This window comes from Amblyomma maculatum, unplaced genomic scaffold (assembly GCF_055883805.1).
Source record: "Amblyomma maculatum isolate TAMU_Amacu unplaced genomic scaffold, ASM5588380v1 scaffold_13, whole genome shotgun sequence".
NCBI classification, from domain to species: Eukaryota; Metazoa; Arthropoda; class Arachnida; order Ixodida; family Ixodidae; genus Amblyomma; species Amblyomma maculatum.
In genome coordinates this window covers 33,558,887-33,575,838 of record NW_028146738.1, presented here as the reverse complement: position 1 = coordinate 33,575,838, position 16,952 = coordinate 33,558,887, and the positions used below count along the sequence as shown (strand labels likewise).

General features: G+C 44.2%; 1 protein-coding gene across 1 annotated transcript in view; it reads right to left on the bottom strand.

The window, feature by feature from the left end:
- The window catches only part of LOC146172536 (nose resistant to fluoxetine protein 6-like), a 66,866-nt gene extending 52,162 nt beyond the window's left edge, over window positions 1-14,704 (bottom strand). The window contains exons 1-2 of the mRNA XM_084585791.1: window positions 14,395-14,704; window positions 2,904-3,115 (exon numbers count right to left, since the gene is read on the bottom strand). Of these exons, the coding sequence (XP_084441917.1) occupies window positions 2,904-3,115; window positions 14,395-14,704 (522 nt within the window). The remainder of the gene's footprint in view (window positions 1-2,903; window positions 3,116-14,394) is intronic.
- Window positions 14,705-16,952: the final 2,248 nt, after the last annotated feature.

Genomic DNA, 16,952 nt, shown 5'->3' with positions numbered 1-16,952 from the left:
GACAGAGATTAGGTGCGCTTCATATTTTAACGGCGCGGAAGTTAGAGCTTAACTTCCCTGTAGTTAGCCGTCTCTTTATTTGATGTCACTCGTGCGAGCAGAATGGCTGCGTCGATGCCGGTTAGCGCCGGGTAAACCAATTGATCCAGCAATCCAAATTTTCAATAAAACGTTCTGCTGGGTGAGTTGGTTCATCATTGAAAAGGAATGGTTTTACCACGAAACAAGTAGGAAACGGACGAGGACAGGTCACAAGATATGAAAGAGCGCTACTCTCAACTGATTTTATTAGCAGAAGAAACAGTCTTTTATACACTGATCTCATGTGCAGAACCATGCGAACATGACCAACAATGCGTACATGCACACATGCCAAACAGGCTCTTCATCACACACCCTCTTCAGATAGCGTATCTAAACACTTGTACTGGTTAGAGTACAGATTCACCGAAGGATTACTCACAAAATCAGACCCCTTCTTTCTGATGTGAACAACCTCTATCAACACTCGCGATAGCTCATTGCCTCTTCTTGCCGAGCCTGTGCTGAGCGATCTGCCTTGCCATTCATGGGTCACCAGCCGAAAATGTCATTTTGTGTAGTATCGTACGGGGTTGATTTTGGCATGTCACCTAGCCGAGCACCCATTCGTCAATTTTGTGACCCAACGACACGATATGCTGTGACAAAGTTGTGGGGAGCTGCCAACTCGGGTTCCTCATTTGTGAGAGGCAGGGTGTGACAGGAATAAACCTTCCAGACCTCTTGAATGCCGAGTAAGGCATGTGACTCCTAGGCCATGCATGCGCGTTCGTACGTTTTAGTGAAAGCTGTGCTTTATATTTAATGTATTTTGGTAATTATGAGCGACCAAGTATATAGGCCTAACTTTACCAAAGAACGCAAAAACTATAACACAAGCACGAACGGCCATCGCTATGTATTCTGCTTAACCCTGATTAACCACTTGTAATAACTTCTTTGCGAGCAAGAGGAGAGTTAATTCGAAATTATTAAGGTGCTTAAAGTAGGGCAAACATAGTTCAGAGTACGGAGTAACAACGTGGTGGAAAACGTTCTTACATATGTACTTTTGGCCCAATTACGCGTTCGAAGGTAACTGAATGTGATTGAAAAATAACAGTTTTAAATTGGCTGCAGCTAGCCTAGAGCACGAAATTAAAAATGCTTTTGAGTCCTTTCAAGACAATCGATGGTTTAAATTCTATGCTATTCTGTTAACTCGCGCGATATAACTGCTTCAAAACCTTTCTTCGAGCACCGCTGAGTTCACAGGTCCTTTTTTATCACATTGGTCGCCTTCGTATTATTAAAAATGATAATTTCCCAAGTTTTATTGCATTTTGTGATTTTCGCTGGCTGCCATGCCTGACAGGTCAACCGTCAATTTCGCTCAAAAAAATTTATCCGGCCTCACCAACCCCAGCTGCCCATAATTGAAAAATCTTTATGTTCCATCGCGGTCCTACGCTATTGTTTCTTTGGATTGTACTAAAATATTTTGGTTCTCTTACGTGTTTAAAATTTACCTTCTGTGTAGTGGAATTCCAGCAGGATCTTTAAACATGTCTGCGCATGCGGAACTTTAGTTTTCAGAAATTACGAATTTCCATAACCCATGACTAGATGAGCACGGGCTCAAATTTTCACTCATCTTTTGAGGACAAAGTGTGAGGATAAAATTATATTGATCAAAAGACCCTTTATCTGCAAGAAACTTTCTGTGTCCACATTGTATTGGCTGACAACGAAAATTGCCTCAGTAAGCGCAGAGGGCCAGGTTTCGTTTTCTTCTTTCTTAGCTCCCGTGATGCACATCACTCTCAACACAAGCTGTCAGAATACCTCCGCCTTAGCTCAAAACCGCTATGAAGACCCAAAATTTATGTCCACTCTAAATTCTGCCATCCACAAAAAAAAAATTAGTGGAACGTTCAATATCGTTCAAGATTTGAATTTCTGCGAACGGCGAATTCTTCAAAACCAAGCGAAAAGGAGTTAAGGTTGATGCCGAGATTGCACTTTGATCGACTGATGAATTTTTTTATTAGTATGAGACCAATAATTGGCTCATGGTGTGAAGTAGTGTCCACAAAACGTGTCCGCATAAAGTGTGCATAGAAAGTAGGTACCTGCACAATCAAACTTCTCCCTCTAGATTCCAGAAATCTTGTTTCCCCAAATTAGGTGTCCAATCTCATTCGAGTAGGGCCAACTCAATGGTCATCGCCAAACTGAAGGGGGCAACGTTCAAACGTTTGCCCAGCTTTAGACCCCTGACTTGATTCTGGCTGAATTCGACCACATTTTCTGTCAACCCTAATATGACTATGGCCAAATCAGTGGTGACTGCCAAATTATGATGCACCGTCCCCAAAATTTCCAAAGCTTACACATTCCAAGGGCTTAGGATGCTACGGGCAACTTTGGACTTTTTCCTCAGGAACGCAGATATGCTCGGAGCTTTTCTATTTTCCTTTCTATGTCCCACTGCAGTACTCCGAAAAGAAAACGTGATGTTCCAACAATTTACCTTTAAATTTCTGAAGGGACTCAGACCTCATTCCACCTGGAGGGCGTGAGTTATTTTACTGGACTGGCCAGGTATTGGCCATTCGGGCCTAGCTCAGGCTGTCAGCCTACGTTTTGGGCAGTACCTGAATGGCCCTCTATATGAAGTCAGCGCAGTGCTTAAGTCACCCTCGAACCGCCGTTACACTTACATTGTCAGCCGACACATTAAATAATAATTTACGACCACCTGCTAAAAAACATTTTTTGTCCGTTGCTCTGCTAAAGTGCTAACGTTTTCAGAAAGCATTTTTTCTTCAAGCTTCTTACCAACGTTTCCAAGGTAAGGAAAACAAAAACCAAGGCCTCACCCGAGAATGTGTAAATTCCATGGCAACAGTGAAGTGGTCATCCAAGTCACTTTTGTTAGTGGCGTAAACCAGCAGGTTGCAGTACTGACCACGCCCCGTCTCGTGCCCATATTCATCCCGTATCACGGTCTCAATGCATTCGTCGAAGGCGCCCAGATCGGCTCTTGACAGCTGGAAGGACCCTGTTGGATACTTGCCCGAAGCGTCGAACACTGCGAAACATGTGCATTAACAATGTACTGAGCAGCCTGTGGACCCAGAAGCAAACGTACTGAAGGAAAACGTGAGTTACTATACAGCATTCAAAGTGAAGTACAATTATACAAGCAGTGCTTGTAGCGATACAAGCAGTACTATCGTCGGATGGAGAAAAAATGTCACTACATTTTGAGCCTTGCATGTGTGTCTGCCTCCATTTTGCTAAGATTTTATACGAGATCTTTCGCGAAGTGCAGTGCTTGCAAAATATATACAGTAGAAGGTTTGCTTATAATACCTTTAAAGGGGGTCATTTTGCATGTCCAGCATTCGCAGTCTTGCATATGACGGCTGTCCTCCTCTTGCTCAAGCTTAGATCTTTTTCATTTCATTTATTCCACCTTAAGGGCCCGAAGGCATTACATAAGGGGGGGGGGGGGGGGGGGGGCAGGCTACATATTTTACCATATCATGAACGTTAGAAATAAGATAAAGCACAATACAACGCAAACAAATACAAGTACAAGAAAAACAGAACAAGCAGGGGAAAACAATAAGAAAATATAAAAGGCTGAAAACAAGGCAGAGTGTAGTTCGTTCAGCTGGAATGGCGTATTAGCTTATATGACTTTTCAGTTTATCGCGGAACTGTGTTATATCTGTGCAGGTGACTATGCTTTAACGAATGCTTCCAAACGACCCGTTACAAGGCTCAGTAGCAAATTAATTATGCCACATATTTATGACAGGAACTGTACATTGAGTACAGAATACAGTAGCAGGTATCAAAAGAGGTACTGCTGTCGTGGCACTTAGCAAAAGAATAGCCACTCAAGCGCGCCTTCGCGGAGAAACTCAGTTAGTTTGTGTTATCACATAAAAGCAAGTGAGAAATACACCTGACAGACACGAATACTGTCTGAGAGAAGGACTTCTTAAGAAACTGCAAGAGTTCCCGAAGAGCATCTTCTTGTAGGGTAGGGTGGGGTTAAATGAGACATGTCACGCCTCGGCTCATCTAGCGCAAACTTTGTTAATGTAATGAGGGTTTTTATACATCGGAAAGATGACACTTGGTGCCCACATTTTGCGCGTAAAGAACCACTAAAATCCTGCCAAGGACACTGCAGATAAAAAAACGTTCTAGAATGAACATTAGGGACTGGCTGTCCCGCCCAAATAGTGCAGAATTCCGGAGCTCCGTTTTTCATTTTTTCAGTTGTACAGAAGCGAAGCTTTAATCTATCGAGACACAAGTTCTTAATTAGTAACTGCGTTTTATAGTTAACCATGCACGATATTGTGCCACCCTAAGTAACTGTTGTGTGATTGCTTTCACAGCATGCTGGTGTGACGTCACGGGTCAGGTGATAGCGGCTATAAAAACACATGCACTTTAACTTGGTTGTTCTTTTTCGTGTGCCAGACCGCATCTGAATAAACCCCGGCATATGTCGTGTTATCCCGTCATGTGTGCTACTCGGTGAAGACGCAACAGTGGCGATGAGGATGGAATCCAACCTGCAATTGAAGTAGCACAGTTTGGAAATGCAAGCGCTTGGCCTCCGGATAGCAGCATGGCTACGCTCGGCCAGTTCGACCAGTTTGCCGAGGTCGAGGACGAATATTTCGAGTTCTACGTCGAACGCTGTCACATTACCTGCAATCTAACAAGATGAGTAAGGACTCGAAGGTAGCGACATTTGTGACTGCCATGGGAAGACTTATCGAACGCTCAAAATATGTTACCTCCGGAGAAGCCAAAAGAGAGAGACTACGATAATTTGGTGAAGGTGCTCAACGAGCATTACTCTCCAAAACGAATGATAATAGCAGAGCAGTTTCGTTTTAACTGCCGAACACAGCATTTAAACGAGACAGTGACAGCGCTCGCTGTGAAATTGAAAAGGCTAGCGGCGACATGCAATTTTGGACAATTCTTGGATGAAGCATTGTGGGACCATTTCGTAGCTGGTCTGAAGGACCAGGTTACTCAAGCAGAGCTCCTAAACAAAACCACTCTGTCGTTTGCAGCTGCCTGCGACTTTGTCAAAAGCATTGAACTAGTCAGCAAAGAGGCACAAACATTTCAACCTGCTTTTAACGAAGAGGAGGAAGTGAATACGCTAAGACGAAGCTCTTGGAAGCGCGGACCAGGTGCACGAGACACAAAGGCCGTACTAGCGGAACCTGCGCAGTACAGACGCGAAGCTCGTGGTTGTCCCCGTTCCGGAAACGCCCACGCAGAAGCTACCTGCCCGTTCCGGATATACCACTGCCGTATCTGCAAGCGGACAGGACACCTGGCCAGGGTCTGTCTAGCAGGGGTCCGTTCCTTGTTTACCGTGGAGGAGAGTGCAGACAAAGAAGCAGTAATGAAGGGTGAGGACTGCCTCGTATTGCATAGTGTATTTTCTTGTGACAATAGTCGCCGTAGCTACACTATGAATGTTCTTATGGGCGGTAGAAATGTTACAATGCAAATTGATATAGGTGCGTCTGTTGCTATTGTTCCAGAAAGTGTTTATCAGAAGTACTGGCCAGTCCTACGTACTAAAACTGAAAACTTACGAGGCGTGCTTTTAAAGATTGTAGGAATGTTAGATGTCCCGGTCGAGCACAATGGTCAAACGGTTACTCTGCCTCTTATTGTCGTGCGCACTTCCCAAAGGTGTGAAACTTTACTGTTGGGTCGCGACTGGCTGGAAGCTTTGAATTTAGACTGGATGAGGATGTGCGGAATCAGTGTGAACAAGGTAGCAGGCCTTGTGGATAAATACTCACAATTTGAGCCCGCACTAGGATTATTCGACAGCGTTCCGGTGAAGCTCCTGTTGCAAGACTCTAGTACTCTTGTGTGCCCCACCCTGTGCCCTTTGCGCTCCGCGGAACAGTAGCAACTGAGTTGCAGTCCTTGGCACAATCAGGAGTGCTAGTTTGAGTCGAACGAGAGAGTAGGTGACTCCCTTAGTAGTCATTTTCAAAGTAGGAGGGAAAGTAAGAATATGTGGATATTACAAATTGACTGTAAATCTGTGCCTATAGACTATTATCCGTTGCCAGTAATTGAGGACATATGTACAACGTTACATGGCTGCAAGTATTTCACGCAGTTTGATCTTTCAACAGCCAACTAACAGCTACGATCGCACCCGGATTCCCAGGTGATGGTAACGGTTTTTTTTTTATTTCCTTTATTAACCTTAAAGGCCCCTTTCGGAGTATTACATAAGCGGTGGGGTAAATAAACATCTTTTCACAGATTTTCAGATGATATACACATTTCAATGTTGGCGTTGAAGGCAGCGACGGAGTGGGATAGGTCGTTCCAGTCTGACGCGGCTTGTGGAAAAAAGGAAGAGGAAAAGGTTACGGTACGGGCACGTGGACAAGAGATTTGAAGTGGGTGGCCTGTGCGATGGGATATGCGTGGCGGAGGGGCGCAGATGCATGGTTCTTGGCGTAGGGAGCTGTAATAGAATTTGTGTCAAAAGAGATAGTGTGGCGGTGTGGCGACGGCAAGAAAGACTTCGTAAATTAGACTGCGATTTCAAGGATGATGCACTGACTTCGTACGAATACTGGGAGTGAGTGAAACGAGCTGCGCGATTTTGGATGGTTTCAAGTACATCGTTGAGGTATCTTTCATGGGGGCTCCAAATAGGGGACGCATATTCAAGTTTAGGTCTGATCAGTGTGTTGTAGGAGAGTAATCTTACATCTGTAGAGGCATGGCGTAAATGGCACTTGAGATATCTGAGGGCTTTATTAGCAGAAGAAATTATGTTAGTAACGTGTTCGCGCCAAGATAAGTCATGGCTTAAAATGATACCCAGGTATTTATATGAGTGGATGAGGTCTATTGAAGTATCCGGGCACCTGCGCCAGCAGCCCCAGAGCCTTCAATCCCGCTCACATACGGGGAACTAATACAATACTTCAAATTAGAAAGAAAACGGTACGCAGAACCACACAAAGACCTCAGCAGACAGGAGGCAGTAACCTGGAGTAACATACAGGCTAGGACATTCCCAAACCTAGCAAAGTACCACAAACTCTAGCTCGAAAAATTCAAAACTAACACATGCACTGCATACGGTGAAGCCTCGGACATCCTTCACATGATATGGAACTGCAAAAAGCAATTACAGAAATATAAAGCTCGAGCACTCAGCCAAGCGGAGTGGGAGGCAGAGCTGACCCACACGGGTCTCTCTGAGCAGCGCAGCCTGCTCACCAGGGCCCGGGAGGCAGCCCAAGCCAATGGTATCCTGGACTGAGGAAACCACCCACGCTATTCCGTTAAACAATTAAAGTTTACTCTCTCTCTCTCTCTCTAGCAAGCCTGTAAGAGAAAAAAACGGCTGATGTTTACGGTGAAACGAAATGAGTTTGCATTTTTTTGGGTTAAGGGTCATTAGCCAATCATCGCACCATTTTTCAACGCGGTTAATATCATCCTGAAGGGCATTTTGGTCAGAGATGTTTTTATTGAGCGGTAGATCACGCAGTGGTCAGCAAATAGACGGATATTACATGAGAGGAGCTCTGTTAGGTCATTTATATATATTAAGAAGAGAAGAGGGCCTAGGACAGAGCCCTGGGGTACGTCTGAGGTTATGGGGACGGAATCAGAAGACTGGTTATTAATAGAAACTGTCTGGGAGCGATACGAAAGGAATTCTTGAATCCATTTTAAGATGTCAGGGTGCAGGTTCAATTGTGAAAGTTTGAGCAGTAAGCGTCGATGGGAAACTTTATCGAATGCTTTAGCAAAATCCATGAATATGGCGTCAGTCTGAATATTCAAGTCAAGGTTTGCATGTAGGTCATGAAGGAATATTGCGAGTTGGGTAATGCAGGAATAGATTTTACGAAATCCATGCTGCGCAGAGTGAAGGAAATTGTTAGTATCAAGAAACTGCATGATTTCAAAGTAGATAATATGCTCCATGATTTTGCATGGTACACTAGTGAGCGAGATAGGACGATAATTTATTGGTGAATCTTTGTTACCGGATTTGTATATTGGAACGACCTTTCCCTTCCTCCAATACTGTGGTATGGTGCCTGTGGAAAGAGACTGAGCAAACAGTAGTGATAAATATTCGGCAGAAACATGCTTGTCGTTCTTTAAAAGTTTAGAGTTTATTTCCTCAGTGCCTGGTGATGACAAAAGTGTAATTTATCTATTGCACATAGTATTCCGTTAACAAAAATATTCGTAATAGGCGTGGTGTGAGCAATGATAGTAGGTAGAGGGGGTAAGGGCAAATTAGGCTCACTGGTGAAAACGGAAGAAAACGCACTTGAAAAGATGTTAGCACATTCAGTATCACTAAACGGTTCTCCTGAGTCATTATTGAGTGTAATTGAACACGTGTTATTAGGGTTTAGGATTTGCCAGAACGTGTTTGGGGTAGTGTTTAGAATTTTGGTCAAGTCATCATGATAGAAGCATCGCTTAGCGTTTTTTATTGCTGATAAGTACAAGTTTTTGGCGGCATATTATTTATCCCATGCACAATTAGTAGAATTCTTTCTAGCTGCCCGAAAAAGGCGCTTCTTCTTGTTCTCAAGTTTTTTTAGGCATTTTGTGAACCACGGCTGGTTACGATTATCATGGAATGTAGTTTTCGGTATATATTTGTCCGCCAGGAAGTTAAGCTTTTGTCGGAAATATGACCAGCTTTCCTGGGGAGATCGGCTATCAAAGGCTGCTTTATAAGATGGGAAATAGGTGCTGAGCTCGTTGCGCAGTGCTTCGTAATTGCCTTTATCATGTAACTGGAAAGTCTTTCCTGGACTGTGGCGCGGAATCGGAACAAAATTAAATTCTGTGTGGATGACTTTATGATCACTAATTGCTCGTAAGTAAGTAAGTAATGGACGAACAATTTTCGAGATGACTTGTTAGTATTAAATCTAGAACGTTTGCCAATTCATTTACTACCCACGTAGGTTCTAGTACTAGTTGGGTAAGATCAAAATTAGAACAAATGTCGATGAATTCCTTAGTGTCAGCTCGGTTATCTATAGAATTAGCCAGGTTATTCCAGTTCATCGTCGGGTAATTGAAGACCCCGTAAAGGATAGTGTGAGCATTGGGATACTGCTTGGTTAATTTAGCTAATATAATATTTAGCTGATGGCAAAAATTGGGTGACTTGTGCGGTGGTCTGTAGCAGACACCCAGCAACACTGAGTGTGGTGCTGCTCGGCAAATGAGCCAAATTATTTCGAGATCGGATGAAGTGATTATATTAGTGCATGATAAATGATTGCTCGCCGCTATCAAAACGCCTCCCCCTCGTGCATGTTTGCGGTCATAACGGAAGAGAGTGAAATGCGGCAGATCAGCAAGCACTTCATCATCACCAGTATCATCTGTCAGCCACGTTTCCGTTAAAACCAGCAAGTTACTATTCGATGATAGCACCAATATCGACACGAGCTCGCGCTTTGGTATGAAACTGCGTATGTTAGTAAAGATAGCTGAAAACGAAAGATTAGTACAATGACATGTTCGGGGACGTTGCTGTTTAGACTGTTTTCGTCGCGATTGCTAGATTTCTTTAACTGTCTGCTCAGTCTCGTCGAACATATAGCGTTTGGGGCCTACATGGAGGGAACAGAACGGCTCCTGTGCCGTATGCTGATGCGTCACTGACTAGCCCTAACCACGCATGTCGGCTTGTTTAAATACACTTCTTCTGTACGGAATAACAAGTGCACCGTCCATTTCTCAGGCAGTAATGGATGTTCTCAGCGAGTTAGAAATGTCTGGATATCTTGATGATGTTTTGATAGCCGTGAAAACGTTGGAAGAATGCTATCAGAAGGTCGAAAGTTTGCTGAAAAGGTTTAAAAAAAAGAGAGGAATCAAACTGAAGGAAAAAAAAAACGATTATTTCAGACCTCAGTAACGTACCTGGGTCATGTGATCAACGGCAAGGGAATACGTCCTTTCCACGAGAAAGTGCAGGTTATCAGGAAGCACCAAGCCAAGTTTCTTCCAAAACTTTCAGCAGAACTGAAACCACTGTGAGCTACTCAGTAATAACGCGAGATGGAAATGGACAGCTGAAGCAGATTTAACTTTTCAGAAAACAAAAGGGTGGCTAACGCAGAGCTCCATACTAACGTACTACGACCCTACAAAGGAGTTAGGGCTAGTCCGTGACACATCTGCATACGGCATAGGAGCCGTTCTGTTCCACAAGATAGGTTCTGTCGAGAGGCCGGACGCTTTAGCGTCGAAAACACTCAGCAAAACAGAACAAGGCTACGCCCACATCGAAAAAGAGGCACTCGCCGTTGTATTCGGAATAAAGAAATTTCATAAGTATTTGTTCGAGCGCAAGTTTTGCATTTACAGTGATAATCAGCTATTAGCAGGTCTTTTAGGGCATGGCAAGCCGATTCCCGCTATATCAGCTACCCGCGTTCAGCGATGGGCGTTCTTGCTGGCAGCCGGTGGGTTTATTGGAATTCTAGAGAGATTGCAAACGCTGACGCACTGCCATGGCTGCCATCGACAACCCAAGCGGACAACCATGGCCGCATTAATTTTTTTTCAGTACTTAACGAAGTACCTCTCTCTCCTAAGGAAGTAAAACTGGAAACGCGCAAGGACAAGGTTTTATGAAAGGTGCTCTATTTACACAAACAGGTTTTCGGTCCAGCATCACAGATGACTTGCTCGAACCATATTTATTTTGTTCGCCGCCACGAACTTTCTATCGACCAAGATTGTGTAACCTGGGGACACTGCGTAGTAGTGCCAGTGTGCCTGCGTGCACAAGTGCTGTCAATGTTACATGAAGGCCACCCGAGAATGACCAGAATGGCAATGCTGTCGCGAAGTCACGTGTGGTGGCCGAGATTCAAGCAGGACTTAGAACAAATGGTTAAAGAGTGTGCCACATGCTGATTATCGCAAAACGCGGCATATAGCGTTCTCTTGTCATCCTAGGGCTGTCCCACGCGTAGGTAGGAACGAGTGCACCTGAAATTGGCGTATCGTGATGGGCAGTGTTTTCTAGTGCTTGTTGACGCGCATTCGAAGTGGGTGGAAGTATTTGTGATTAGCTCGACGACCAGTGAAAAGACTGTGGAAAAACTTCGTGGTGTGTTTGCCGCATATGGGTCACCAAAAGAGGTAGTGACCGACAACAACCCGCAGTTTCTTTCTGCATATTTTGAGAACTTGTTGACCAGGAATGGCGTTCGGCACAGTAAATATTCTGCTTATCATCCTGCTTCAAATGGCAGTGCGGAGCACTGTGTGCAGACAGTGAAGAGACCTCTGCAAGCAGATCCTGGGCAATCACCGGAAAGGGGAGACACTGTCTATGCAGCACCGTATTGATCCGTTCTTGTTGATATACAGGAACACCCCAATGGGGACCAGAGAGTAAACACCAGCGCAGAGATTCCGGTCGTGGTCGCCTCGAACCGGACTGAGCCTGCTGCACCCTGACATGGAGCAAAGAATGACATACAAATTGGAGCATATAAAGCAGTCTGCAAACCGAACCCGCGGTTCGAGGAGGGTGACCCCGTCCTGGAAAAGGGTCTCCGACCTTTCGATGAAAAATGGATAGCAGGGATAATCCGCAGGCGGGTGAGCGCTTGCACGTATATCGTTCTTACGGGGAACGAAGGACGATACGTTCATGCTGATGACAGTTCAACCGTGTACATTTCAGGACAAGGTGTCATCTAACCCCTCTACCATTCCGGCCGGAGGTGATCCGAGCATCCAGCTGCTTATGACTCCGTCCGAGGGTACGGGGCTGCGTACCTCGAACGACACGGCAACAACCGAAAGCAACATTTCAGCACCAGAATTTCCTCAATCGTGCTCTGTGCCGGCACCACAGTCTGATCCTCAATCACCACCTGATCACCAGCCTGATCCTCAAACGCAACCTACTCCGCAACCGCCACTCCGTCGTAGCACTCGTAAGCAAAGGTCCCCAGACCGCTATCGGCCATAATAACGACGAACACTGTATAGGGGAACGAATCTTGTCCTTTCTCTCACAGCATGCTTGTGTGACGTCACGGGTCAGGTGATAGCGGCTATAAAAGCAGCTGCACTTTATCTTGGCTGTTATTTTTCGTGTGCCAGACAACGTCTGAATAAACCCCGGCATATGTCGTGCTATCTTGTCATGTGTGCCACTTGAAGACAACAGTTACGGAAAAGTTGATTAAGTAACACAGTAGGTAAGGACAAAACCCGACGGTCTCTCGCTCAAATGCAGCATATATAATCTTCACTTGTTCCTGAACAGATTCATTCTTGTTTTATTTGCATAAAGACGAGTTCATTTAGTAAAGCCAAGAGAGCAAGAGAAGCAATAGCTTGTTAACAACGTTTGAATTTGTCGAGTCATAGCAATCAACTTTGTTGGCTCAGGGGGAGTAGATCTAGCATAAATTGCTTCCGCAGAACATCAGCTTTAGGTAAAGAAACCGCAAGAATTCATTTTGACAAAGTTCATGCGTAAAACTAAAACTTTTCCCAGTTTATTAAAAGTACTTAAAACCGGCGATAGGACATGGTGAACTGATGCAAAGGTCACTGCCCTTAAAAGAAGTAAAAGATAATTAACATATACAATAACTTTGAAAACAGGCCCTCCTTGAAGCGTCTGATCAAGTAGGTGGTAAATAACAGATAAAAATATGTCGCATAAAATGAGAGCTACACAGGAGTCGGTACAAACTCCTTCATGCTGCAGGAAAAAAAAGCATAACTCGTCTGCGCTAAGTTGTTCCTGCTATTTGTGAGGTTTTCTAGTGTAAATAATGAAACAGCGAATCCATTAACATGTGCAATGACAGTCCAATTAATGGGGGTGAAGGTCGCATATAAGTGCGAAGGTTCTTATTATTTTTAAAAAATATACGCAGTAAATTTTTTGACAAAATTATCAAAACATTTAGTTTCACACATTCAGAACAAATACAAGAAATAAAAAAAATAAAACTAGTGATCTGCTTCAGCGAAATTATTTTTGCAAAATCACAAGTATAAAGATTTTCTTCCCGCTAGATCTTTTCGTTCGTCAAATAACTTGTAAATAACTCAGCCAAACAACTATTTTTCGCCACAATTATTTATTAAAGGCGCTATTCATCGCAGAGTAAATGAAATTAACATTTGGAAGAAACGAGGCAAACAGAAATTTGGCGCCTGCTAAATACATTGCCAAGTATATATCTACATTTCAGCTTGAAATTGGCACCCGAAACTTTAATTGTGCGAATGCTCGACCATGGGCTATAAGTCATATGATGTAGAGGGCTTGTATTATTTGTCATCGCTTTGGACTCTTGCGGTAAAGTTCTAGTATGGTAATAGTTACTGCTTTTCATTTCGATTTGAATGCAGGTGTTGTGGCTGGTGTCAAACGTTAAGTGCATAAAGTTATCTACGTCGCAGCCGCTGATATTTCGTCGTGCTTTTGAAATGTGAACTCTACTTTGTGCATAGAAGGAGGCTAGCTAAAATGCTCTGAGTGCGAGATATATCCGAAGAGGAGGATATAGGAATAGAATAGATTCAGGAATAGAATGCCTGAAGCGAACAAGAAAACCTGACTCGGTACGCAATACGATTCAATCTTATTAATCGTCGCGATCTATTTTTTGTGGTTGGGTACCAACAATATTTTTCTCGTAACACACGGCAAGAATTCGCTGCATTCGCTTCATCGCTGCTAGCATCCATAAACTGAACTCTTTGCAGACATTCGGTTTCTACTTGATTTTCGCATGCTTAAATTTTTGAACAGATTGCGAAATTAGTGGCGTTAAGAACTGAAGTTATGAGCATCAAGAAGCCTAGAATGCAGCATGTTTTATGCGATTTAGCACTCTGATACGAAAGCGCTTGAAGAGGCCACAAAAACGACTGCGCTTTGATGAAGAACGTTCGAATACAAGCAGATGAATAATGACATAGAATTCACACGCCCATTTTTGTGAACCGCTAACCGTAATAAGATCAGCGCCATCGAGTGCGTCTTTGACGACATTTCGGATATAGCGCAAAAGGAAGCCGAGAGCTTGCAGACTGGAATATAATTCCAATTACCAGCCAGCTGACCATCCTTCTCAAAATGGCTGCGATACACAAACAATTTGATAGAATTTTGTCTCGACAGTTATTACATGTTTTTCGGCCATTGCAGACGCCGAAAATCAGTAGCGCTGATTTTTAGCGCCATGTGATTTAAAGAAACAAACAGCAAAATAAGGCATAGTTAAAAAGACTCACGTCTAAGTGCCCACGGCTCCAAGTTGCGCATTCCCCGCATAGTCTTGAGAAGGCCGAGGCTGCACTTTGAGGACACGTCCGCTTCCAAGAGCTTTCGCATGAGCGAAGGCGGTGCCTTGTCGATGGCGGCGCTGATCCACTCTTTCAATTTTTCTACGATATTCACGTCGGTCGGCCCGTTCGCCACTGGCGAAATTTCCGCTGCGGCCTCGGCATGAACGAAGTTTGGCGTGGCAGGCAAGCAAAGCAAAACCGCAAGCCCGAAGAACACTCCGATGAACAGAGAATTCGCGCTGTTTCCTGAAAGCATCGTTGAGTCCTACTCTCCTAAAGAGCCGCGCTAAGAACACCTGCAGATTAATTTTCTTCTTAAACGGCCAGAAAACAATGCGAAGACAAGATTAGACACCGAAGTATGTTTTACTGGGTATCACATTCGTGTGCAGTACCTATTCTGCTTGTGTCGGACGGCAAAAAAAAAAAAAAAACGCATCTGAGTCGTAAATACGAGTTACAGATTAGCTGGGCGGCATAGGGCGCGCATGCTTGGAGCCGCTGTTGGGAATGCGGAAGATACTCTGGCGGAGCAGTCAATCTACCATGCACCGTCTTATAGAGCCATTTGTCGTGACGTCGATACGCGGCATGCTATTGCCATGAGAGGCTCGTCGAGAGACGCCGTTCTCTCTCTCTCTCTCTCTCAACAGGTTTTCTCGACGACCTTGTCGTGCGGTTGGGATTGTTTGACGCTATACTGGCGCTTCTCGGCAGAGCGTAACCCTCCACCTTTATCTGTTAACCAGCGGACCATAGCCGCCTCTAGGTTACAGAATTTAGAAAGAGTGCTTCTATGCTTCATCGATCAACGTGAACAGCGCCGTAAAAAAAAATGTTTAAAATACTACTTACGCGTATTTCTGAAAGCGGTCGTCGTGGTCAAGCTTCACGGAACGCCTTTCATGTCTGTCCTCAGCATTATTTCTAAGCTTGTTCCGGAGGACATCGTTCGGATTTTCGCTTCTGCTTTTCCGGGACCCTTGCACACCCCACGTGCCGCGTTTGTGATAACTTTTGTGCGTTTTAAGAATTGCCACTTCACAGCGTTTGGAACACTCCTCGTAGCAGCGAACCGCGTCGAAAGCCGCACCATAAATTTTGAATCAACAGCCTCCTCTACAGCTCCTGCCTTATGGTTACCTCTAGCCCTGTGAACGCCGAAATTAAAGTGGAACTTACGTCAGCTTCGTGAAAACGGCCGTAGTTTTTTGCATGTGCGTGCAAAAGGCAGCGCCCAAACGATGGCAATAATTGCGAATGGCAACTCACGCTCAAGTTTCCGCGTTGATCGCAGCACCCTTCAACACTACTTCGTGAGACGAGGAAGCATTTTGTGATGCACCCGTCGTGCTTTTCCACGCCACCGGCCTGCGCTTATCAAGCATATGCGTCCGCACTTTGTCGTAGCCACGCGAGTCATGAATTAGTTAATTGTGCTCTGTCGAGAGTGCAGTCTTCAGCTAAATACGCAATTCTCAACGTTCAGGGTGTGCTCGCGTGTGTCTCAGCCCGAGCGGCTAGCGGCAGCTGCTTTTGGAGCGCGCTGCTGAACTATCGAAGCGCCAACCGGAAAGCACGGTTGCCTGTAGCTACTTTGCATAGGCGGTTCTTCATTGCTAGCGATTAGGGGAGTTTCTAAGAAAAGGGCTTATTAAATTGGTTCCACCTCGATTGTAACCTGGGCACTTAGGCAAATAAAACTTACCGCACAGTTTTTTTTTTTGTGTGTGTATGTTGCATAGAAATATAACACTTTTATATCTACTACAGGTGTTTATTAACTTCATTCGAGATATTTAGGTGAACTGTTAGAGCCTACGTATTTCGTCTCGTATTGTTTATATTTTATCGCGCAATGCTGCTTCAAAATTGCTTTCCAATGCATTAGATCAAACTTCAGCCTCTCTGATTTTTCTTTCTTGACATAACAAATATCATAGTAACATATGAAATCCAACACTTGTTCTGTGGCACTCTAATTTTACGGGTATATCTGTCCCAAATATTTTTCCTCTGTCGAAGCTCAAACCTACAATAACATCTTTAGCTATTCTATGCGAACGTCCAGCTACGAAGTCAAAAAGACCACGGGTACAGCATGTAATGCAAATGTAAGACAACTGACTGTGTTCAATGGTGAGTGGAGTCCAATGGAATGTAACCGTAGATGCGGAGAGCTGTAAGTCAAATGCGAAGACGAGAATAAAAATTTAGTTTTGAGGAGGTAGCCTCGGTTGGCATAAGAAAGGGTACATTAACTGGAGACATGGAAGGGGCTCTGTATCTGCCGTAGGAGTAGTCAGGTTGATGAGGCTGAAATGGATTGAGAAGTATGAAGTGAATACACAAGATAGTTTTAACTCTGTATCAAAACGACGCGTTTCTGAATATAAACCTTTCCCAGTTTTTAGCCATATCCGGTTCTAGCTTAGAGCGCTGTCTCTTGTTAGTGCTGGAACATTGAATGGGAAAATATTACAAATGGAACAACAAGTGCTACG